We start from the raw sequence: 27,066 nt of genomic DNA, 5'->3' as shown, positions 1-27,066 counted from the left end.
TATCATTTTAAATATTTAAGTTCATTTATTTAAAAAAATATAGACTTTTATATTATAATTATATAAAATTATATTTTTAATTGTTATTTTTATTTTTATATTTGTTTTAGTTGTCATAATTTATCTTTTTATATGGTGTTGTTTTGGTTGCAAATAAGTAAAGAAAAAAAAATTTTAAAAATGAATGAGAATGAAAAATACTAAAAATATAAATTATTTTTATAATCATGATATATTTAAATATATCTAGTAAGAGATGCATCAAATTTAAACTTACTTGAATTTCGAAAAATGAATGAGAATGAAAAATATAAAAAATATAAATATAAATTATAAATTAATTTTATAATTATGATATATTTGAATGTATTCAATAAGAAAATGTGACATATTTAAACTTACTTGAAGAAATTTTTGCTAATTGGTATGAGAAATTAAAAAATAAATAGTAGTAAAGTCTCATATAACATGTATAAGTAGATCAAAATAATATAGTAGTGAGAGTATTAATATCTATAAATTGTAAAATTTTAATATTTGTAACTGAAAACTTTTATAATAATTATTATTATGACACTTTTAATGTGTATTTATTGTATTTAATTAGTACTTTATGTTTTAATTGAATAATAATAAATATTTTTTTTAATTTTTTAAATATTTTTAACTAAAAGATGATTAGTTATTTTTAAATTTTTATTTTATTTTTATTTTTATTTTTTTATTTTAAAAAAATATAAAAACATGTAATTGATTCTTCCAACTGCAATAAAGATAATTTTATCAATAATTCCAGCCAAAAAGAAGAAAAAACTAACAAAGTTCATTAGGGATCTATCGACATAGTTCTTGCAATTAGCAAATTAGGCTAAAATGATTAAAAAAATAAAATTAAATAAAAATTCGAAACTTGACAATTGCCATGCATAATTTCTCGTCAACTCGGAATGACCAAACTTGAATAATATGGTCCTTTTCTAATTTGTTAGCCTTTGCAACTTTGACTCAATTTGACCTTAGAACATAGGAAGTGCTTACTTTCTCTGACTCTGGGCTCTTGTGCATGAACCACTTAATCAAAGTCAACTCGATGATTTTTAGCGACGGTTGATCAATTTCACTTTTATTCCCTTTTTTTGTCCAGACTTTCTAGTTCTATGAAAAGTAAGAAATCTTTGTCCCTGACCTACTGTGCTGGTATCGAAAGTCGGTTTTGTTGCGGATTAAAATCCGAGAGATAGGAAGTTTTTTCCATAAGCAGAGTGATCCTGATGCCACCCATATCACTTATCAAGATCTTAAAATTTTGTGGCAATTCATAGGGTTCTTGGTTGACTGGTTTCTTTGATTCTTCCTTGGACCGAGAATTCACTGAGCTAACGGTCTTCTTGGAATTTTTGTTTGAAACCCATTCTTGATCGGCACTCAGGCCTGAATTCACAACACTAGAGCTGTTTCTTTCTTGGTTGACTATTTTTTTTATTTTTTTTCTTGGACCCAGAATCCATTGAGCTAACAGTTTTTTCGGAAGCCTCCTTTGAAACCTGTACTTGGTCGGCACTTGGGCTTGAATTCACAGCACTATTTGAAGTCTATAAATTAACCATCTCTAAGAAGTTTCTAGGGAGGTTAAACAGAATATCAATGAATTCAAGTTCATTATCATTGAAATCATACTGTTTATTTTGAATAAGACAGTCTGTTTTTGTTTTCTTGATATTCATCATCCTCTTATCCTCCTTGTTAGCCTCATCTCTCATTCCGTGACTTGTACCCTCAGATTCAAGACAGTAACCAAATGTGTTTGCTGCCTTTCTCTTGCTTGAGAATGGCACCTCAACTGTAGAATCATCAGAATCCACGAGAGGTTCTTTTAGTTTGTTCTTACTGCTGGATGAAGAGCGTAGTCTGCTTTGGAATCATTGACCGCGTAGTTTGGCTCTATGCATTTTCATTCTTTTCTTTAGTAATGAAGAGAACGTGAATTGGGAACAAGTTTTGGAAAGTTAATGTTAAAGTTTGGCTCTGATACCATATTAAATTCATATTTTATTTTTATTTATTATCTTATCTTTTTTCTTCTAGAAACAAAATTTGTCATGCTTATCTTTTTTTTAAGTTTGTTATGCTTATCTTTCTCTAACAGAATCATCTAGATATTCTAGTTGTTTTAGCTTATTTTAAAATTCAAAATCAGTTTAGTAATTAGTATAAATAGGTAGCATTGTTCTCCATACAACAAAATCACAACAATAAAATTTCTTCATCTTTTCTCATTCTTTCATAATTTTATTATGGTATCAGAGCTATGGTATCCTCCTTGAGAAGGATACATAAGCTATCATCTTTCAGTGAGAAATCACCATGCTTTTTTTCCCCTTTTTCTCGTCCAAACTTTCTAGTTCTGTGGGAAGCAATAAATCTTGTTCTTGACCTACTGTGACGGTATCAAAAGCCGGTTTTGTTGCGGATTCAAATCCGAGTGATATAGAGTTTTTTGAGTTAAACCCCAAAATAGTCCCTGAGATTGGCGTTTTGCACTGAAATCTTCCCTAAAATTTCAATTGCACCAATTACGTCCCTGAGATTGAAAACAATGCACCATAGTAGTCCCTGACCCATTTTTCATCAATGACGTGATGACATGGCATGATGACGTGGACTGTAAGTGACACGTGTCACTTCATGATTTGGCCACGTGTAATGGTAGGATGATGTGGTGACCAGTGACACGTGGCATGCTGACATGGATAGTTGTGCCACGTGTCACAATGTTATTTGGCCACGTGTCCAGTTGTGCCATGTGTCGCAATAGTATTCGTCCACATGTCATCCATTATGCCATCGTTGTATATGCACCAAATTAGTCCCTCACTTTGCATTAAATGACTCATTTTAGTCCTTGAAATTGAATGTCGTGCACCAAACTAGTCCCTTCATAAAATTTTTTCTCATTTTTTTCTATAAATTCAAAATTCTCAATATTTTTAATGCATTTTCAATTCTATTTTTTCACACGTTCTTCAAATAAAAGTGTCTTTATAAAATATTTTTTCTCTTGCGAATATCCTATTCACCGACTTGGAGTTAACGTGAAGGCTTTTCAAGCACCTTCACTACCATTTCCAACCTCTTTCAGTACTTTTATAAAATATTTTTTTTCTTGCGGATACCTCTAATAGCCGCCGTCTTGGAGTTGACGTGAAGGCATTTCAAGCTTCCCTCATTATTATCTCCGACCTCTTTCGTCTAGACTGCAGAGATCAAAAGTGGTAGTGAAGGTGGTTGAACCTTCAATCTAGCTCATTTATACATAACAAAAACTTTGAAGTGCCTTCAATCTAGCTCATTTATACATAACGAAAATGTGTATTTCATAAGAAAAAATATTTATTTTAATTATTAATTTCTTGTTAAAAACACATGTTTTTTTTATGAAAAAAATGTGTCTAATCAATCATATAATTATTTTTTTATAATAACATACTTATATATTACAAAATGTACTAATAAAATAGAATTGAAATTAGTATCCAAGATATTAAAATTTTAAATTTAAAAAAAATGAGAAAAAATTGGTGAAGGGACTAGTTTGGTGCACGACTTTCAATTTCAGGGACTAAAATGAGTCACTTAATGGAAAGTGAGGGGACTAATTTGGTGCATATACAATGATGGCATAATGGATGACACGTGGACGAATACTGTTGCGACACGTGGCACAACTGGACACGTGGCCAAATAACATTATGACACGTGGCACAACTATCCACGTCAGCATGCCATGTGTCACTGGTCACCACATCATCCTACCATTACACGTGGCTAAATCATGAAGTGACACGTGTCACTTACAGTCCACGTCATCATGCTATGTCATCGCGTCGTTAATGGAAATGGGTTAGGGACTACTATGGTGCATTTTTTTCAATCTCAAGGACGTAATTGGTGCAATTAGAATCTCATGGACGATTTCAGTGCAAAACGCCAATCTCAGGGACCATTTTGGGGTTTAACTCGAGTTTTTTGGATAAGTAGAGTGATCTTACTGCCACTCATATCACTTATCAAGTTCTTGAAATTTTGTGGCAATTCAGAGGGTTCTTGGTTGACTGGTTTCTTTGATTTTTTCTTGGACAAGAATCCACTGAGCTAATGGTCTTCTTGGAATTCTTATTTGAAACCGATTCTTGATCGGCACTCAGGCCTGAATTCATGGCACTGGGGCTGTTTCTTTCTTGGTTGACTGGTTTCTTTATTTCTTTCTTGGACCAAGAATCTATTGAGCTAACGGTTTTCTTGGACGCCTCCTTTGAAAACATGTACTTGGTCGGCACTGGGGCTTGAATTTGCAGCACTGTTTGAAGTCTCTAAATTAACCATCTCTAAGAAGTTTCCGGAGAGGTTAAACAGAATATCAACAACTTGAAGTTCATCATTGTTGAAACCATACTGTTTATTTTGAATAAGATAGTCTGTTTTTGTTTTCTTGATATTCATCATCTTCTTATCCTTCTTGTTAGCCCTTTCTCTCATTCCGTGACTTGTACCCTCATATTCAAGACAGTAACTAAATGCGTTTGCTGTCTTTTTCTTGCTTGAGAATGGCACCTCAACTGTAGAATCATCAGAATCCACGAAAGGTTCTTTCAGTTTGTTCTTGCCGCTGGATGAAAAATGTAGTATGCTTTGGAACCATTGGCTGCATAGTTTGGCTCTATGCATTTCCATTCTTTTCTTTAGTAATGAAGAGAACGTGAATTTGGGCATTTGGCACAAGTTTTGGAAAGTTAACGTTAAAGTTTGGCTCTGATACCATGTTAAATTCTTATTTTATTTTTATTTATTATCTTATCTTTTTCTTCTAAAAGCAAAATTTGTCATACTTATTTTTTTTAAGTTTGTTATGCTTATCTTTCTCTAATAGAATCATCTAGATATTCTGGTTGTTTTAGCTTATTTTAAAATTCAAAATCAGTTTAGTAATTAGTATAAATAGGTGGTATTGTTCTCCATACAACAAAATCACAACAATAAAATTTCTTCATCTTTTCTCATTCTTTCATAATTTTATTATGGTATCAGAGCCATGGTATCCTCCTTGAGGAAGATACATAAGTTATAATCTTTTCGTTGAGAAATCGCCATGCTTTTTTTATTTTCTTTTTCTCGTCCAAACTTTCTAGTTCTGTGGGAAGCAGGATATCTTTGTTCTTGACCTACTGTGATGATATCAAAAGTCAGTTTTGTTGCGGATTCAAATTTGAGTGATAAAGAGTTTTTTTTATAAGCAGAGCGATCCTGCTGCCACCCATATCACTTATCAAGTTCTTGAAATTTTGTGGCAATTCAGAGGGTTCTTGGTTGACTGATTTCTTTGATTCTTTTTTGGACCAAGAATCCACTAAGATAATGGTTTTCTTGGAATTCTTGTTTGAAACCCATTCTTGATCGGCACTCGGGCCTAAATTCAAGGCACTGGGGCCGTTTATTTCTTGGTTGACTGGTTTATTTATTTCTTTCTTGGACCCAGAATCCATTGAGCTAACAATTTTCTTGGAAACCTCCTTTGAAACCTATTTTTGGTCGACACTGGGGCTTGAATTCAAAACACTGTTTGAAGTTTCTAAATTAACCCTCTCTAAGAAGTTCCCGAGGAGGTTAAACAGAATATCAACAACTTCAAGTTCATCATTATTGAAATCATACTGTTTATTTTGAATAAGACAGCCTGTTTTTTGTTTTCTTGATATTCATCATCCTCTTATCCTCCTCGTTAGCCCATTCTCTCATTCCGTGTCTTGTACCCTCAGATTCAAGACAATAACCAAACGCGTTTGCGGCCTTTCTCTTGCTTGAGAACGGCACCTCAACTGTAGAATTATCAGAATCCACGAGAGATTTTTTCAGTTTGTTCTTGCCGCTGGATGAAGAACGTAGTCTGCATTGGAACCATTCGCCCCGAAATTTGGCTCTATGCATTTCCATTCTTTTCTTTAGTAATGAAGAGAACGTGAATTGGGTACAAATTTTGGAAAGTTAACGTTAAAGTTTGGCTCTGATACCATATTAAAATTTTATTTTATATTTATTTATTATCTTATATTTTTCCTCTAGAAATAAAATTTGTCATGCTTATCTTTTTTTTTAAGTTAGTTATGCTTATCTTTCTCTAAAAGAATCATCTAGATATTTTGGTTGTTTTAACTTATTTTAAAATTCAAAATCAGTTTAGAAATTAATATAAATAGGTAGCCTTGTTCTCCATACAACAACATCACAACAATAAAACTTCATCTTTTCTTATTCTTTCATAATTTTATTATGGTATCAGAGCCATAGTTATCATCTTTTCGGTGAGAAATCATCATGCTTTTTTTTACCGATAAAAATAATTTCGTTCTTGTTACTGATTTGATACTTTCTCACCTCACTAAATAATTCATCATTTTCGTGTTATCCTTTCGATTCTAATGGACCCAAATTACCGTGCTCTATACGCCCCCTCCCCTCTTTCTTATCGCGCTCTACGCGCCCTCTCTCTTATCACGCTTCCTTCCGACAATTCCTTCCCGCAGTTCCGTATGCACCTTCTAAAGCTCTCTCTTTTCTCACTCTACATGCCCTCTAAAGTCCTCTCTTATCGCGCTCTATGCGCTTTCTGAAGATCGCTGCTTGCTCTCTCTCCTTCAAACACAACATCACCTTTTATGTTTCTGCGTCACCGCGCCACACGCGTCTTCCTCTATCATTTCATCGGAACTTATCTAAGCGGTGGATTATTGACATCTTCCATTCACCAGCTTGTGGAGCATATTAAATTCTTATTTTATTTTTATTTATTATCTTATATTTTTCTTCTAAAAACAAAATTTGTTATGCTTATTTTTTTTAATTTAGTTATACTTTCTCTAACAGAATCATCTAGAGATTTTGGTTATTTTAGCTTATTGTAAAATTCAAAATCAATTTAGTAATTAGTATAAATAGGTAACATTGTTCTCCATAGAACAACATCACAACAATAAAATTTCTCCATCTTTTCTCATTCTTTCATAATTTTATTACATTTTGTTGCCAAGGTGTGGGTTAAAAACAAGTTCTTTTCCCTATTGAAATTAGACGTTCAGAACATAAAGTTTATAAAATCGAATATTTATAACTGGCTTAATAACAAAAACTACTAAAATAAATGTTACTAATAAATAATATAACTTCCTACCAACTACATTTCATGTTTTCCTCTCACCTACTCATTACTAAGGGATTTAACAGCTGACCCCATTTTTGCATATGGAAAAGACCTGTACTAAGAACATTTTATGCCTAACATATGCCAATCTAAAGCCAAGTTTCTAGAGTTTAGTTGACTCATTCTTGATGCCAAAACTATTCATCTGCATTGACTTTTGTTATTCTTATTGTAAACATACATCAAAACTTACATATATTAAATCAAAACATCACTTTCCTATTAACCAACCTATTCAGTGTTGTAGAATTTAGTTATTGCCCACCTTCCATTTCAAGTATCTTTGTACAATGTCAAGTCCAATATGTTCCTTAACCACAGGCATGGTTGCAGGGACCTCCAAGTCAAATGTTGAATCTGGTCCAACAAAATTGCTCCATGAAAGAACCTGTTTCCTTGCTTCTTTAATAGCTGCTCTTGTGGCACAGTGAACTGAAGCTGCCAATAGTAAAGGCGGCTCGCCGGAAGCTGCATAAAAAATATTCTATTTTCTAAATTTTTTGTTAATTTATCCACTTATGGCGATCTAACTTCTGATATCATTATCAAATCTATGTATGTATATTCATGATATCATTCTCAAATTCTCATTCATCCTATACTAATTTGAGTATCCATCCTTTTTTCTTTTACCAGATTTTCAGATGATTTGATGGGATAGAAGTTACAAATGTAATGATGATAAAAACACCCCCCTCCCACTTTATCACTTTACCAATCTCCTCAATTTAGAGGATCTTTTTCAGATTTGATGTATGTTTGTATTTGACTTCTATGCATTCAATCAAACCACTCATACATTTATGAAGAACCAATGAAAGAGAATGTATAAAAATCCCAGTTTCAATAACAAGTTATATGCACTTATGAGAATTCAATGTTACCCTTTGAAGAGAGAACCCTCTTCTGGTGATGACCACTCTTGAGGATCTGAACATTGAATTGTTTAGGTATGGTGTCAATTGTAGGGATTTTGTAGTTCCATGTGCCATCTGCTAATACCAAACCATCAGCATTTGTTTCATATTCCTCAAGCATGAAGAATCCCAACCCTTGAACAAAAGCTCCTTCAATCTGCAACATGCAATTATAAGGAGAATTTAGAACACTTTTTATAGCATAAGAACCAAACTGAAAATTGAATGGAACTAGAGATATTTTCAGAGTAATTTCACAAATAAAAACCACTCTAAGGCCTCCAATTCTGGCACTGACATTAGTCTTGAGCTTGCATAGCAAATGTCTATTTATGTACACGGTCCGCTTACCTGTCCTAAATCAACAGCAGGGTTTAGACTCTGTCCGCAATCATAGATAATATCCGTTTGCAGAAATCTGGTTTCTCCGGTCAGAAGATCTATCTCCACCTGAGAAATAACTTCCATAATTTATCATAGCTTTATCTGATGATTTGGTTCAGTAATATGTTGTGTGACAACAGGACAAGCAATATATTCAAGAAAAGCAACTTTAGGGGAACTTTTAAGAAAATACAAAATTTGATTTGAGATGTGCATATGAAGAAAACTTACCTCACTTACTGCAGCACCATAATTAAGGTACATCATGGAATCCATACCAGGCACATATAATGTGGATGCAGATAAATTCACAGCTTGCATGTAAGCCTGTAGGTTCATAAATTGTCAACATGTTAATTTAAGAGAATGCTGTCAAACAATATCAAAAGAATTAATGTATCTATTCATAGTTTATATCCAAATACCTGAAGAATAAGTGTCTCCCACTTGATAGATCCCATTTCCTTTTGCAGCCTTTCCTTTAGAGGCTTTAACCTCTCAACCAAGATATTGCAACAAAGTCTAACTGCCTCACAGCTCGACTCCGATGTAGTGCTGCCAGCAGTGAACCCCCCTTGAACCATGCTCACAGTATCAGATTGTACAACTCGGACCTTGTCAACGAGGCCTTCCGTTCCATCGCATTGGATTGCACTGAGAGCATATGCAGTCATCTGTTTCACCTTTGTCCAAAGACCCTGTCCTATTTCTATTCCTCCAACTTCAGCTACAACAGACCCGTCCGAGAAAATGCTTACTTTACCAGGGGTTGGCCTTAGACTCAGTTGAAACACAACCGGTACCCGGGAAATTCCTCTTTTTCTCCAAGTGTTAATCTTGTTGAACTCTTTCACCATTTTGGTTCTTTGATCATAGTTCGCCGAAGCAGCTATCTTGCTCCATATTGAAGGCAAGGTATACTCATGAGGTTCGTCGAAACTATACTCATGGAACAACTTAAGACTCTCATGTGTATGAAGATTAATACTTCTGACAGAATCTACATCCAGTGAAAGCATAGCTGCAACATTTTCTATTATAGCTTCGGCGATATAAGATCCCTGCACTTCCCCAGGGCCCCTCATTGCAGATCTACTAGGATGATTTGTTCTGCATACCTTTATATCAAATGATAAAGCACCCCAATCATACTTTTTAAGTGCACCAACTATGTTATGTGGCATTATTGCACTTATATCCACATAGAACCCTGCATTGACCAGTATCTGAAGTTCTAATGCAGTAATTTTCCCATCATTCCTAAATCCAACACTGTAAGTTATCTTCATTGGATGCCTTCCCCCAGCAATTATCATATCCGCCTTTCGATTTAGATACATTCTGACAGGGCGGCGTAATTTGTGCGCAGCGAGTGCACATGATGCTGCAACCTGCAAACATCATATAATTTATATCCAAATAAGAATCATGCTGCAGGAAAACTGATTGCTTGAATAACAAGTTAATAGCAATGTATGCAATCCAAAATCAAGAAATTAATGCATAACTAAATACTTACAGGTATGCTTTTTATGGCCTTGCCACCAAAACCTCCTCCAACCCTTCTTGTAATCATGCGAATATTATTTTCGGGAATACCTAAGCATCTTGCTATAGTTGCATGTGAATACTCAGGGCATTGGCATGAAGAGTAAATTATAATGCAATTATCTTCATCTGGTACAGCAAGTGCAGTTTGTGTCTCCATATAGAAATAATATTGAGATCCAAGCTTCATCTGATTTTAAATTGAGATGATAATGAATATGGTTGAGCAATCTAACCGTTTCAACATACATAATTCAGAAGCAAACTTGCATAAACATGTACCTCTTTAGAAATAATCTTGTGATCTGCTTCAGCCATTCCTTTTGATAAATCACCAACATGTTTTGGATAGAGAAATGGAGGAACTTCGAAAAAGCTAGATTTTTCAACAGCATCTTCCACTGACAGAATAGGCCGATCAAGATCTTCAGTATCATAATCAACAACTGCAGAGTTTGCAGCCACATCTGCAAGTTTCTGAGTATCTGCAACCTACAGAAGCTGTACAGTGACTAAAATGGAATTTCCATGTATCAATGTCCAAAGAAACGAAAGAGAATCTCACACATTGTTGGATCAAAAAGTGAAGAACTCACCACAAAGGCGAGACGATCTCCAACACATCTAGCAATCTCTTCAGCAAACAAAGGTTCAATGCCAAATATAGTCTTTGATCCAATGTTCTCTCCACCAATGGGAATGTCTTTACTTGAAATTACTCCCCTCACTCCATCCAGTAGTAAATCCGGCCTCAGCTTTATACTCCTTACCCTTGCTAAAGGCTTTGCGCTATAAATATATGCTCCATATAAGCAATTGTTTGGTGATGGAATATCATCAGTAAACACAGCCTCACCTACATATGATAAATTCATAAAAATGTACTTGTTACTGAACAGAAAATACAAAGAAAAAATAAAATTGAATAGCATAATACAAGCCACAAACTGAATAAAATAACATTGCTTGACAGACAAAAAGATTTGTCTAGTGCAAGCGAGGGATACATCAATTCTCTGGTTGCTGTTATCTAAAATTCAGCTAGATACCAACCAGTGAAGCGGAAAAGGAAATGCGATTGTCTTGCTAGAATAAATGTGGGGCTGCTTCTGTAACTAAAGCAATTTGAACACCGATACCCAAGGTGAAAGCCTTACCATTTTAATGAGGCCAACCATCAATTCAAATGTAATTTAGTAAGAAACCTTTTCAATGTAAAAGTTGAAGTTTAAGACTTGAAAATGTTAATAGAAATGCATAAAAAGTAAAGCTATCAATAATCTTTTTAAGAAAACAAGTTGGAACTAAACAAACCTGAAGCTTGCAGTGTAGCTCCAGATTTCATGATTGGCTCGCCAACAGGGTGATATTCATTTCCTGCTTCAAGTACTTGGTTTCCAGAAGACAGCAAAGTTGGAATTTCATCATGGTGAGCCTGGTTAGGATTCGTATAACCGTAACCATTGGTTATTTTAGCAGGACTGTCAATCATGGGGTTAAAGAACTTAAAAAGAAAACCGGCTGCCAAGCTTGAACGGTAGCCAGCTTTTGTGGTACCACTTTCGGGTACGATAGTAGCTATAAGCAAGTTGACAGCATCATGCAGAATACTAAAACTTAACAGTTTTCCTTCTAAAAGTTGCTCAACATTTTTTTCTCTGATTGCATGTTTAGTTCCATAAGCACCAAAAGACAGCCTACAAGAATCAATCATGGTTCCCCCTGAATCTTTGCATTGTGAAACCTTGACTAGGAATGCAGCATTCAGATAAGGAAGGGCATTTCCGAGTGGCCGAGGAGAAGCTCGATAGGTTTCAAACAGGAATTTACTTTTCTGATCCGAAGAGTTGTTTTTATTAAGTCCCAAACTTGGAATTTTAATGCTCAAAAGTACACTCTCCAAACTCAGTGGTGGTCTTTCTAGAAATTCCTCCAGCGCAATCCACTCGAGTTTTGTACCACTCATTATCTGAACCATTGAATCTACAGCAAGAAATATTGTGGCAATGTCCGAAGGGAAATTATTCTTTTGCGCTATCACTAAATTGCCACCTATGCTAGCTGTGTTCCGAATAAAACTCGAGGCAACTTTTTCCATATGGTCTGCAATCTTTACAAGTATCCTAACAAAATCTGAGAGAAACTCACCACTGATTTCTTCCTTTAGTACTTCAATAGCTTTAGATATAGTCATTGCCGCTCCAATTTCAATTCCAGTTTGGTCCTTCCTGATCTTTGAGAGCTCCGGAACGCCCCTTAGATCAATATACCTGTCATAGTCATAGTTATCTTTGTAATATCCCATAGCAGTATTACTAACAATAAGTTTTATCCGGTTTCCATTGACTTGGTTCGATTCGAATAAGCGCTGTAGCTCCATTATACTACTAGGACTATGCCAACTCCTCTTATCCGAAGCCAAGAACAACACATCAGGTTTGATTTCCTTCAAAAACATTGGAAATATAACATTTTTATGATTTTGTTCATATTGAGGCAACCTACTAAGCTTTAAGTCCTTGTTCTCTCCCTTCCTCCAAAAACTGTTGAATCCTAAATCCTCCATATCAACATCGCCTGCAAAGCTTTTGCAGGCATCGGCAATGGGCCGATAACCGGTACAGCGACAGAGGTTACCTGCAATAGCCTTTTCAGCCTCGGTAACAGTCACTTTTGAGAACCCTGGAGGCGTGTCCAAGCGATTGGTCTTTTCAGCATTGACAAGAGTACCGAAGAGCGAAACACACATTCCAGGAGTGCAAAAGCCACATTGTGAAGCATGGAACCCTGCAACTCTTTTGTGAATTGGGTGGAGTCCATCTTTACTGTTTCCAATGCCTTCACTTGTTGTAATTGAACAGCCATGTATGCTGCAAAGTAGTGTAAGGCAAGAACTCGCCGTAAAGTCTTCAATTCTATCAAGTATAGGATCATACTTGGAGATCAAAACCACACAAGCTCCACAACCACCTGTAAAAAACAACCATTTCAAAATATGAAGTTCCAAGTTGGAAAAAAAAAAGTTGTGGCAAACACCATATCCACCTTCAAGTTCATTGAAAACCCCATCAGAAAAAATAACACTACTCACAAAGCTCAAGAATAACTGGAACCAGAACAAGGTCCTTTATCCTTATGCCTCAATCTATGAAGCATAAATTAGTTCAAAGCAAGGTCAATATAACAATCATCAATGTTTTAGGTTTATTCCAAAAAGGACCATAATCAACAATACTATATATACAATGGTCCATACCCAATAGTCAATATTTAATATCAAACTAATTCTTTATAAAAAAGTTAGTTCAAAGCAAGGTGAATACTATAGGGGGAAAAAATAATGAAAAACCAACTCAACAATCAATTGAATTACTTAATATAACACTAGTTGAATCAGATGATACCACAGTGTTACATCAACACTTGACCTTTGTTCTAAGAAGAAAAATTGAAAAAAGTAAACAAATTCTTCAAAACAATAAATAAATAAATAAAAGAGGGTAATCATCACCTTCACCACAACCGAGCTTGACACTCTTGAAGGTTGTCTGGGAACGCAAGAATTCAAGCAAAGTGGTTGATGGGTCAACTTTGGAGAACTCAAACCTCTCACCATTAATAGCAAAAACCAAACTTGTTTGTGTTGGTATCTCAGAATTGATGTTGTTCTTCACTTCCATTGTTTTCTGAAGCTTAGTGAATAGTTCACACTGCACACTATTATTTTGTCTCCAGTCTCATAAATTTCGTATGGTGTCAACTGATTTGGAACATGCAAATGTAATTACATCAACTAATCTCACTATTATTTTCTTGTTTATTTTTTACACGCTTATTATAATTACTTTGGTCATCTTCAATTTAGAACACACTGAACAATTTCATAGCTTATGGTAATTAGTATTTTTTTTTTATTAAATAAAAGTTAAGATTGATTTGACATCGTTCAACTCATCTACGCATGAGCATATCATTAAATAATGTAATATTGTTTTTAATAAAAAAAGTTTAATTATTCTGTTAGTCTTATAATTTTGTAAAATTTTTAATTAGATTCTTATACTTTTTTTTTTAATTGAGTTTTTGCATTAAAATTTTTTTTAATTGGATCCCTGCACTTTTTTTTCCTTTTATTTAGGTTCTTATATCAATTTTTTTTTTAGTTGGTCCCTATAAAATTAAGCCAACTACTACTAAGAGGGACTTAATTGAAAAAAAATTAGGGACCCAATTAAAAAAAAAGTATAAAGACCTAATTAAAAGTTTTATGAAACTATAAGACCAACAGAATAATTAAACCTAAAAAAAATTAGTAATCTATTTTTGTTTTAATAGAAAAATAATGATATAATATAAATAATTTAGTTAAATATATTAAATTATTTAATATAATTATTTTTATATATAAATATTTTCATACGAGTTACTGTAAAAGAAATTTTAAAATTATCCGAAAAAAGAAACAAAATCTGGGCCTTCTAGTTAGAATTGTATCATATACTATATATGAAATTTTGAATGGTTAAAAAAAATAAAATTCATGTATGATAAAATAAATTATTATTGCCAACGACTTATACCTCATCGTTTTATAAGCCAGTGGTTATGATAATTTTTTTTTATTAATCTCAGACTAAACTATTTATTTTGATAGGATTAAATCTTATTAATTATCATTTATTATTCACTCAAGTTCGATCTGAAAAATTTGGTTTACGCCTGAAATTATAACACTAAATTATTTATCTGACAACATAATAATAATCAGTTCATCTGAATATATATTATAGTAAGCTCAAGCGGTGCATCGAGATGTACCAAAAGCATAATAATTTTATTGAGTCTTTAATTATACTATGTGTACACTAACAATTAGTTATGAAATTAATTATTATAATAAAATATAAATTGAAATAAAAAAATTCAATACATAATAATTAATTTATTAGTTAATTTTTATGTATAAATAAATTTTTTATTGCTGTACACATTTTTAATATGGTAGATGTTATAATACTCCCCTAAGGTTTGGATTTTTGAAACTCCTTTAAATTATTAACATTGTAATGTACGTTGGCACAATATCCTAGAGAATTCTATTAATAAAGTTTTTAATGTATATTGACAAAATTATTAATTAATTAATATATTTTTTTTGTAAAACTACCGATACATTAATTATAACTTTTAAAATATATTTTTAATAAAATAGCAATTATGATTATTACAGAAAAATTTTTTGATGACTTACTATTGAAAATGTAATATATTCTATTGGTATATAAGTTATTAAAATTATTAAATTTATTTTTAAACTCTAATTAATTAATAATTTTATTTTTATTTATTTTAATTATTTATTTGATATTATAATTTATCTCGTAAAATTTGAAATTTTTTAAATAAATAATTTAATTATTTTAACTACCAAAATAAATAATTTGTAGCGTACTTACCAATTTACACTACTTTTATTTATTTCGTTTACATATACGTATTTTTTCAATTTTCATATATCTTGTTTACACTAAGGTTGTGAGAACTGGACTGGTCAATAAACCGGTAAGGTCACTGGTTCAATAATTTACTGGTTCGACCGAAGTTCAACATGTTTAATTAAATATTAAATAAAATTATTAAAAAACTTAAAATAATCTTAAGTATATAAATTCAATAATTTCTAATTTAGTAAAATTTAAAATTTCACAGATGAAATCTCACACCAATCTCACACCATCAAATCATCATTGATGGCTAGTTGATGGCTAACAATCACAAAAATTGCTGGCCCCCTAGACTTTTTCTTTTAAAAATTATATTTAATTATTTATAAATACATATATATCATTTTATACTATAAATGAGATAATTTTTTATGTGTAAACAAGACATATGAAAATTGAAAAAATATACATATATAAATGAAATAAATAAATATAGTGTAAATTGGTAAGTACGCTACAAATTATTTATTTTGATAATTAAAATAATTAAATTATTATTTAAAAAAATTCAAATTTTATGAGATAAGTTATAATATCAAACAAATAATTAAAATAAATAAAAATAAAAATTATTAATTAATTAGAATTTATAAACGAATTTAATAATTTTAATAATTTATATACTAATAGTATATATTAAATTTTCAATAGTAAGTCATCAAAATAAAAAATTCTGTAATAATCATAATTGTTATTTTATTAAAAATATATTTTAAAAGTTATAATTAATGTATTGGTAGTTTTACAAAAAAAATATATTAATTAATTAATAATTTTGTCAATATACATTAAAAGCTTTATTAATGGAATTATCTAGGATATTGCGCCAACGTACATTACAATGTTAATAATGTAAAGGAGTTTTAAAACTCCAAACATTAGGGGAGTATGGAATCGATCCCCTTCTAATATGAGATCCTCAGAGTTCTTTTCCATTTTCCATTTCAAGTATGTTTCCACAATGTCAAGTCCAATGAGTTCTTTAACCACAGGCATGGTTGCAGGAACCTTCAATTCAAATCTTGAATCCGTTCCATCTTCGTTGTTCCATGAAAGAACCTGTTTCCTTGCTTCTTTAACTGCTGCTCTTGTGGCACAGTGAACTGAAGCTGCTAGAAGTAATGGTGGCTCACCAGAGGCTGCATCAACAAATTTCGAAGCCTTCTCAATAACAGTCTGGTATAATTATTATCCATTTCTATTATTCAAAATTTTGTTGATTGCTAAATTTTACTTCATCAATTTAGGAGTAATCATCTATTTGGATAAATTAATGTGCATTGATGAATCTTTGATCTTATTACCCTTTGAAGAGAGCACGCGTCGCTTGTGGTGGCCAGTGTTAAGGATTTGAACATTGAATTGTTTAGGTATGGTGTCTATTGTAGGGATTTTGTAGTTCCATGTGCCATCTGCTAATACCATACCATCAACATTTGTTTCATATTCCTCAAGCATGAAGAACCCTAAACCTTGAACAAAAGCTCCTTCAATCTACAACATGGATCAACAAAATGATTAAGAAAATATTAATGTTTCACCTTTAGAATATGGAGGTATGAATAGAGAAAGGTGAATGCTAATGTGATTCTGAGAAAGTAAGGAGTGTAGCACTCCTAAAATTTATATTGTTATAAAACACCCTAAACACTGAATACTAAATCCAAAATCCAAAATCTGAATCACAAATATAAAAATATAAAATATATTAAATAGAGAAATTAGATTTATTTAATTAACAAAGAGTGCAATACTTCTGACTTAATAAGGAGTGTTTAAGAATGAGTCTTAGCATTTTATACTCTTTTCTAAGTGGAAACTTTTTGTAAAAAGACAAAATCTCCAAATTAAATAGCATACCTGTCCTAAATCCACAGCAGGGTTGAGACTCTGTCCACAATCATAGATAATATCTGTTTGCAAAAATCTAGTTTCTCCAGTCAGAAGATCTATTTCCACCTGAGAAGTAGTTTCCATTATTTAGGGAAGCATTACTATCATTATAAGATATCTTGGTTCAGTAACATGGATTTTATGACAGGATGACATAAGTGCTTAACTTTCAAGGGAAGTGGACTCTTACTGAACATGATACAACGCCATTTTTATTCGAGACATGCATCATTAAGAACACAATCACATACCTCACTCACTGCAGCACCATAATTTAGGTAATTCTTGGAATAAGTTGTTGGTACAAAAAATGAAGATGCTGATAAGTTCACAGATTGAATGTATGCTTGACGAAGAAGTGTCTCCCACTTGATTGATCCCATTTCTTTCTGCAACTTTTCCTTTAGAGGCTTTAACCTCTCAACCAAGATATTGCAGCTAAGTCTAACTGCTTCGCAGCTTGATTCCGATGTAGTGCTACCAGCAGTCAGCCCCCCTTGAATCAAGCTCACAGTATCTGATTGTACCACTCGAATCTTGTCCAATAGGCCTTCGGTTCCTTCACATTGAATCTCACCAAGTCCAAATGCAGCCATCTGTTTCACCTTTGTCCAAAGACCTTGACCCAATTCAATTCCTCCTACTTCAACAACAACCGATCCATCCGAGAAAATACTTACTTTTCCAGGAGTTGGTCTTAGCCCCATTTCAAACACAACTGGTAGACGAGATAATCCCCTCTTCTTCCAAGTGTTGACTCTGTTGAACTCTTTTACCATCTCGACTCGCTGGTCATAGTTTACAGAAACAGATAACTTGTTCCATAAGGAAGGCAATGTATACTCGTAAGGTTCTCCGAAAGACTCTGGATAGAATAACTCGAGACTCGTGTGTGTGTGAAGATTTATGCTTCTCACAGAATCTACATCAATTGAAAGTGTAGCTGCAACATTTTCTAATATAGCTTCTGCAATGAATGATCCCTGCAACTCCCCAGGGGCTCTCATTGCACATCTATTAGGATGATTTGTTTTGCATAACTTTATATCGAAAGATAGAGCACCCCAATCATACTTTTTAAGCCCAGAAACGAGTCTGGCCGGCATTATTGCACTTACATCCAAGTACAACCCTGCGTTCATCAAAACCTCAATATCTAATGCTGTAATCTTCCCATTATTCTTAAACCCAACACTGTAAGTAATCTTCATGGGATGCCTGCCACCTGCCATGATCATATCTGTCTTACGATTTAGATAGATCCTGACGGGGCGACGCAATTTGTGTGCTGCAAGTGCACATGAAGTAGCAGCCTGCAAGATGTGAATGTAACAATTTGAACTATGTTTATATCGTTTTATATTATTAATTCATATCTTAACATATTTAAACACTTAACACAGAAAACACATGAATTATATTGGAATCAAAGTAAAAGCAGTGACTTCTTCAATTTGTAGTTGTTGCATTAGTAACTCTTCAAACTACAGAAAATTAGATAATAATATTAAAATATGATGTAGAATTATAACAATTAAGCAATGTGTAAAAGAACAGTGCACAGCCAAATACTTACACAAATGGATTTCATGGACTTCCCACCAAAACCTCCCCCAACCCTTCTAGTAATAACACGAACATTATTCTCAGGAACACCCAAGCATGCGGCTATGGTAGCATGTGCATACTGAGGGCACTGAATTGAACTGTAAACTGCAATGCAGTTGTCTTCATCTGGTATAGCAAGTGCAGTATGTGTCTCCATATAGAAATAGTATTGAGATGGAAGATTCATCTGTATTTTGACATTAATTTTTCAAAAGAAAACTTAAACATCACTCTTCAGAAACCAAGGTGGATAACCAAATAACAAAGGTAAAGATTAAAACACGTTACATATACCTTGGCAGAAAGAATCTTGTGATCTGCTTCAGCCATTCCTTTTGATATGTCTCCAACATGTTTTGGGCGGAGAAATGGAGGAACTTCATGAAGGCTAGATCTTTTAACAGCATCTTCCACAGTTAATATTGGTGGCTCAAGATTATCAACATCATAATCAACAATAGCAGAGTTTGCAGCCGTATCAGCGAGTTTCTGAGTATCTGCAACCTAAAAAGGAAGCTATAGTTGGTGAGTAAAGGGCAAGTACTTACAAACCATCAATAAAGGGTTTATGAACTCACCACAAAGGCAAGACGATCGCCAATGTATCTAGCTATCTCTTCTGCAAATAAAGGTTCAGAAGAAAATAAGGCTCTTGCTCCAAGGTTTTGACCACCATCCGGGATGTCTTTACTTGAAATGATGTCCACCACTCCCTTATGTCTCTGTAATTCAGGTCTGAGTTCTATACTTGTTATCCGTGCTAAAGGCTTTGTGCTATAGATATATGCTCCATGAAGGCAATTTGGTGGTGATGGTATGTCATCTACAAAGACAGCCTCACCTACGTATGATTTATATGTTAATGTTCACTTGTTACTAAGCATGTATTAAATTATATGAAAAGTCATTATTGATAGGCATCAAACAAACCTGAAGCTTGTATTGCGGCTCCAGATTTCGTGATCGGCTCTCCAACTGGATGATACTTATTGCTGTCTTCAATTACTTGTTTTCCAGATGAAAGTAACATTGGAGTTTTATCATGTTGAGCCTGGTTTTGATTCCCATTTAATTGGATTGATCCATTGACAGGCAAACTAGTACAGCCATTTATCAATTTGGAAGGACCATCTATCAAGAAGTTGAAGAACTTTAAAAGAAAACCAGCTGCCAAACTTGAACGATAAGCTGCATCTAAGGTACCACCATCAGGTACAATAATGGATGCCAGCAAGTTGACAGCTTCATGTAGAATATGAACACTTAGCACTTTTCCTACTAAAAAGTCCTCAACTTTTTTTGCTCTGATTGCATGCTTAGTCCCATAAGCCCCAAAAGATAGCCTGCAAGCATCAATTGTTGTTTCGCCAGTGTCTTTAGACATGAACACCTTAGCCAGGAATGCAGCATTTAAGTATGGAAGGGCATTTCCAAGGGGTCGAGGCGAAGCTCGGTAAGTTTCAAAGAGGAATTTACATCCTTGATTATCGGATTTACCTCCAATAAGTTCAAAACTTGGAATTTTGATGCTTAAAAGTACACTCTCCAAACTTAGTGATGGTCTTTCAAAAAACTCCTCCAATGCAAGCCACTCAAATTTTGCACCAGTCATTATTTGAACCATTGAATCCACAGCAAGAAGAATTGTGGCCATGTCTGAAGGAAAATTATTCTTTTGAGCCATCACTAAATTGCCTCCTACACTGGCTGTGTTCCGAATAAATCTGGAGGCGACTTTACTCATATGGTCAGCGAGCTTTCCAAGAATCATTGCAGAATCCTCTGTAAGAAAATCACTTCTGCTCTCTTCTTTTAGCACTTCAATAGCTTTAGATATTGGCACCGCTGCTCCAATTTCAATTCCAGTTTGATCCTTTCCTATCTTTGAGAGCTCAGAGATGCCTTTTAGATCAATATACTTGTCATAGCCATCACTTTCCTTGTAGTATCCCATACCGGTATTGCTAACAACAAGCTTGATCCGAGTGCCGTTGGCTCGGTTTAATTTCAACAAGCTCTGAAGCTCCTTCAGACTAGTAGGACTGTGCCAGCAGCTACCTTCATCTGAAGACAAGATCACATCATTCTTGATTTCCTTCAAAAACAGAGGAAATTTAACATTGTTATGGTTCTTGCCATATTGAGGTAAACTACTAAGCATTAAGTCCTTGTTCTCTCCTTTTCTCCAGAAAGAGTTGAAGCCCAAATCTTCTATATCAACATTGGCTGCAAAGCTTTTGCAGGCATCTGCAATTGGTCGGTAACCGGTACAGCGGCAGAGGTTACCTGCAATAGCCTCTTCCGCCTCTGCTGCTGTCAGTTTGGAGAATCCGGAAGGCGGATCCGGACGATTGGTCTTTTCAGCATTGACAAGAGTTCCAAAGAGTGAAACGCACATTCCCGGAGTACAAAAGCCGCATTGTGTGGCATGAAATCCTGCAATTCTTTCCTGAATTGGGTGGAATCCATTTTTGCTATTTCCAATGCCTTCACTTGTTGTAATTGAACATCCATGAATGCTGCAAAGTAGTGTGAGACATGAACTTGCTGTAAAATCCTCAACTCTGTCAAGAACAGGATCATATTTGGATATTAGAACCACACAAGCTCCACAACCACCTGGAAACCAACCATATCCATGTATGTAAGTAACAAGTTGAAAAGAAGCCTTTTGTGGATTACTAATAATGAAAATGTTAGAAATACAAGGTAAGCCTGATGCACAAACATTCTGCGTTAAAGCAGGATCAGAATCAGGGAAGGATAGCACTTAAAGGGCCTAATACAGACAGTTTAAGCTAATAATTTCATTCGTGACTAATTACCACGAGTTGAAAGTGACCTTAAGATCACACGGAGACTAATGCTCCAGGCTCCCCTTTGTTAAAAATATAAAGGCAAATAAAATTTTTCTTTTTCTTAAATCTAAATCATAGTTACATGAAATCAACGACTAGGTGATATACCGTGTACTAATTCATAATTTATCTGCTTATGAAAAGCCATAAATATACTTTCTATGTAAAATAATTTACATGTAGTGTACTGGATACCCGTTCCAGTAACATATTGCATCTAGATATAAACTACCTTCTTTTTCATATGAACCAGAAAATTACACAAATATACAATTGAGGAATAACTGGAATCAGTACATACAGACTCCAGATTTATCCCAAATTCAAGACACTCAGAAATCCCAACTACAACAAGCCCATTAAGACCTCGCAAAACAGAAGTCAAAATCCAAGAGGAAGAAGATTATCCAAACTATGAACTTAAACTGAAGAGAATTTTGAAGTTGCAAAACTGAGAACTAAACATTTCAAAAGTCAGATGATCAAACAGCTACTAGCTAGGCTATGAAAATTCTGAAATGCTTTTATCACTTTACAAACACAAAAATGATCATCACCTTCACCACAACTGAGCTTGACACTCTTGAAGGTTGTCTGGGAACGCAAGAACTCCAGCAAAGTGGTAGATGGGTCAACTTTTGAGAGCTCAAACCTCTCGCCATTACTCCACTCTTAAAAGTTCAAACAAGATAAAAAGAAAACGTGCATGTTATCTCCACACGCCACAGTATATATAACTTTGTCAACTGTTTGTGACGTGTTATTTATATGTTAGGTTCTTCTGCTCCTACTTGCTCTCAATGAATGCATAGAAAATAAGTGGAGATAGAAAATAAGTGGCAGTGTAGTGTTTTACTAAGAGACCCCACAAGATTAAAATCCAAGAAAAATAAGATCAGAATGAATGCATAGTGGTGGAAGGTTTTGCAATCACTTACACATGACCATAGTAGATATTTTAAATTTTGAATTTCACTTAAAAAAATAAAGTGTGATTTTTCACTATTTATTTCATAAGTGAAATAAAAAATAAATATAAAAAAATTATTTAAAAATAAAAAATCACACTTTATATTCTAAAATACAAATTCAAAATTTAAAGAATTGAAATCTTCAAAAATTACTTTGAGATAAGTGTTAAGAGAATATTATTACTCTTAATTTGATAATATTATTTCTTTTATAAATTTATGCAATACAAAAAAATCATATGTATAATGATATTATAAAAAATTAGAGTGAAATTATCATTTCACAAGTGTTAATTTCATGTTCATATATATGATATCTTAAGTTTTAAACATAATTAATTTGATATTGGTATCCAGTAATAATGACCATAATAATGACGACTTGACTTTACCAATAGAAGTTAGGAAGGATATTTATTATATTTTTTTAATAAAATTTTACATTCAAATAAAATGCTTAATTAAATTATGCGTCTTTTCTTTTTTCTTTTTTTCATTTCCTTTTTCTCCACTTCTTCTTTCTCTTCTTTTTATTAATATTTTAGTTGCTATTTTTTTTCTTTTTTTTTTCTCTTAGTTATTGTCGTTACCGCCATAATTACTACCTTCTTTTTCTCCTCTTTTCTTTTTTTATTTAATTTCTTTTTTTCATTCGTTTTTTTCCTCCTCTTTTGCCATCATTATCATCATCGTTATTATTATTATATCATCATCGTCATCTTCTTTATCGTTATCGTCATTATTATTACCGTTATCTTTGAATTTTTATCATATTAATGACGTTGTTTGATCTAAAATTAATTTGATTATGTTTTTTGTTCATGATTTAGTCTTATTTGTGTGCTTGTTTTCGAACTAAGTTTGCGTGTCGCAATCATTAAGTAATTTCAATGTAAAAACTAGAGTAAAGTATCGTTTTTGTCCCCAACGTTTGGGGTAAATCCTATTTGTGTCCCTAACGTTTAAATCGTCCTATTTGTATCCCTAACGTTTGTAAAAGTTATTCAATGTTATCCTGCCGTCAATTACACATCATGAACGCTTTAGTTTGAGTTTTAAAAATTTCTTCTTGAAGTTAGAATACAAATATATGGGATAGAATAGATGATCCACTCCGAAAAATAGCTCATCAAAGTTGAAACTAATTCCTACAACATTTACATAATTCACTTTTCTAGGGACATAATTGAATCTAAACATAAATAGTAGGTATAATATTAAAATCAAACACATCCAAGTGAGACCTAATTGAGAATGAGTATATCCAAGTGAGAATAATTGAAAAATATAATCTGATATAATTGATAGTAGGATAACATTGAATCACTTTTATAAACGTTAGGGATACAAATATGATGATTTAAACATTAGGGACACAAATAGGACTTACCCCAAACGTTGGGGACAAAAACGATACTTTACTCTAAAAACTAAGAAATTTATATGCATTTTTATTATAATAAAGTTCTACATAATTCAAAACTCAGAACAACAATGAGGAGTCCAACCTTTTCTTCTTCAAGGTGAGGGAGAATATTATCTACAACTCGACTAAAAAGCACACAATGTATCTGATTATTCTTGTACATTAATTTGCGGGCAAATGACCAAAATAAATCAATTGGAAATCAAATTTACTGGATTACAATTTTTCGAGATTGCATATGCAAATGCATTTTTTACATAACTATAGAAATCGCGACAGGGGTCCCACGGATTCTAAATGCACGTAAACCGCTACACCCCTCTAGCAGTTTACGTTGAGATTCGTAATGGTTAGAAACTACGATAGGAGTCCAGCGATTTCTTCAATGCTGGGCAAATGTGCATAAACCGCGATAGGGGTGTAGCGGTTTATGCATGCACCAAAACGCCTATAAATATCAACCAGGAGGGAGTGGTGTGATGGTAGAGGATCATTTTCACAAATTCACAAATGGATTGTGATGAGAGTTTTTTTGTTCTAGTAGGGGTGTGCATGGGCCGGGTGAAACCGAGTTTGATGTGACCCAGACCCGGCTCGAAATATATACCGGGCCTATTTGTTAGACCCGAATCCGACCCTAGACCCGATGAAACCTATATACTTTTGGACCACGATTATACCGGGTAAAAATCGGGTGAAAACCGGACCGTTAACATTATATTACCTTGATACCTTCTTGTAAGTTAGCATGTAAAAATATCCAAATTTCCAAGACTCCAACCATTATTTGACACGGTAAAATTCACTTAGAAAAATATAATAAGAACCAACTCTTCTCTAAAATTAAAGCATAACCATAATCAATACTAATATTGCCTAATAACACTAAATATTTAAATCAATACAAATAACACAAGATTATGCATTAGTCTAAAGTCTTATGCATTTTAAACATAAAACATTAACTTATAATCTTATATATAATGACTAATAACACAAAATATTAAGGATTACAATACTTAAATTTCACATAATAATAAATATCATCCATCACTAATAACACAAAATATTAATTATGTATGATGACCGGGCCACTGGGCCGATTTCGGGTGACCCGAGCTATGGCCCAGACCCGACCCCAATAATGATCGGGTCTATTTTTAAGATCCATATCCGACCCTAGACCCGATGAAATCACACCAAATTAGTCTTAAAAGTGTTTGGGACCGGACTGGGTCTTCAGGCCGGGCCGGGCCATGCACACCCCTATGTTCTAGTACATTGTTTTGGAAAAATTAAAAAAAACAAAAGGTACGGTGTTAAGTTCACTGATAAAAAACCGGTGAGTGTTTTTATCCGGTCAACAAATACTTTGTCAAAGTTAAAGACAAGTATATTACGAAAGGCAGGATTGTGTAGGGCCAAGTGGGTGAGAAGGTGTTCTACAAGATTCCGATTGTAGTTGTGTCAACTGATGTTCAATATGAAACATTTGTATAGGGTCGGACGAAGACACGCAGGTTTTGTTTCATTGTCGGCCCAGTTTTCCGAAAGTGAGAATACGCGATTTGTATGCTAAGTTGGAAGCTGGTGTCGACAGTTCCGGGGCATCAACGCCGAATCCTCAGTCGACGACGGTGGGGGTGCTTCTACCTTGATGCCTGTCGTTGCACCTAGTTGTCTGTTAGCTAAACCTCCATCTGTTCCAGCTAGGATAGCTAGGTCACCCGGTTTGATTCCCGATCTTTTAGGTGATGGTGAACCAAATCGGGTTGAAAATGCGATGCGAGAAGATAATTCAAACGATGAGCCAGCTCACATCTTGGGGGACAGTGACGAGGATACTCCTAGGAACCCACCAACACATCAGGGGTCATCCAGTTTTGGGTCACAGCAATACCCTCCACATTTCTCAACGCTAAACTTGAAAGCTGTCGGCCAGCAACCGGACATAGATCCCACCTTCGGAAGTCAAGGATTACACGAGAAAAATCCTTCTGGGGAACCACTGTATATGAACCAAATTTCCACTCTTGTCACCAAATAATTGAGTGGATAGCAGTATCATAATGTACGCACGTTCATATATGCATACGGTATCCTCAGTCGTATCGGCCGGTAACACCCTGAATCTTTCATGAAACCAGGTGAAGTGGACTGTAAACTGCTTTACCTTATTCGGCGGCGGAAGCTCGCCAAATAATTCATGAAACCACTCCCAAGCCATCATCCATCAACTTCTCAAAATCTGTAAGGCACCCAGATACAGCTTTACTATCCACGGGCAACCCTAGCTGGTATGCAACATCATGCAGTGTGATGGTGCACTCTCCAAATGGCATATGAAAGGTGTGCATCTCAGGACGCCACCTCTCAATGAATGCGCTGACTAGGGGCTCATCCAACCAGAACCACCTCGTGTTGAGCCTGGCCAGGTGGTACAAACCATCCCTCTCCAGATAGAATATGATCCTGTCATGTAAAGGCATGTTCTGTTGTCTCCGAACACTATAAATACACCTACTTGGCTGTAGCATGTGAGAAATATAACCAAACCAAATAAAATTCCATCACTAACAAGTTTAAATCATAAATTATAAATGAAAACAAACATTATAAGTGTCCTGTACTCCTGTCTATCCGATCTTAACTAAAATTTCAGATATAGTTCAGTTACCATTGTTTTTCAAATCTTTAATTTAAAA

At 34.0% G+C, this 27,066-nt stretch overlaps 2 protein-coding genes across 2 annotated transcripts; both read right to left on the bottom strand.

Annotated features, from left to right (window-relative positions):
* Positions 1-7,139: 7,139 nt before the first annotated feature.
* On the bottom strand, positions 7,140-13,905 carry LOC107496716 (indole-3-acetaldehyde oxidase). Its single transcript, XM_016118035.3, has 10 exons — positions 13,613-13,905; positions 11,416-13,071; positions 10,698-10,957; positions 10,384-10,593; positions 10,073-10,291; positions 8,979-9,944; positions 8,785-8,880; positions 8,521-8,619; positions 8,137-8,326; positions 7,140-7,720 (listed from the first exon to the last, which is right to left on the bottom strand). Exons 1-10 carry the CDS (start codon positions 13,779-13,781, stop codon positions 7,503-7,505), a joined length of 4,083 nt encoding a protein of 1,360 aa, XP_015973521.1. The 5' UTR covers positions 13,782-13,905; the 3' UTR covers positions 7,140-7,502.
* A 1,011-nt stretch (positions 13,906-14,916) lies between these two features.
* Positions 14,917-21,653, bottom strand: LOC107496706 (indole-3-acetaldehyde oxidase). Its single transcript, XM_021127272.2, has 9 exons — positions 20,037-21,653; positions 19,685-19,947; positions 19,401-19,610; positions 19,075-19,293; positions 17,750-18,811; positions 17,466-17,564; positions 16,910-17,099; positions 16,511-16,744; positions 14,917-15,094 (listed from the first exon to the last, which is right to left on the bottom strand). Exons 1-9 carry the CDS (start codon positions 21,502-21,504, stop codon positions 15,051-15,053), a joined length of 3,789 nt encoding a protein of 1,262 aa, XP_020982931.2. The 5' UTR covers positions 21,505-21,653; the 3' UTR covers positions 14,917-15,050.
* Between the last annotated feature and the right edge of the window lie 5,413 nt (positions 21,654-27,066).

The sequence above is a fragment of the Arachis duranensis genome, chromosome 7, assembly GCF_000817695.3.
Source record: "Arachis duranensis cultivar V14167 chromosome 7, aradu.V14167.gnm2.J7QH, whole genome shotgun sequence".
NCBI lineage: Eukaryota > Viridiplantae > Streptophyta > Magnoliopsida > Fabales > Fabaceae > Arachis > Arachis duranensis.
This window is presented reverse-complemented; position numbering and strand designations above follow the sequence as displayed.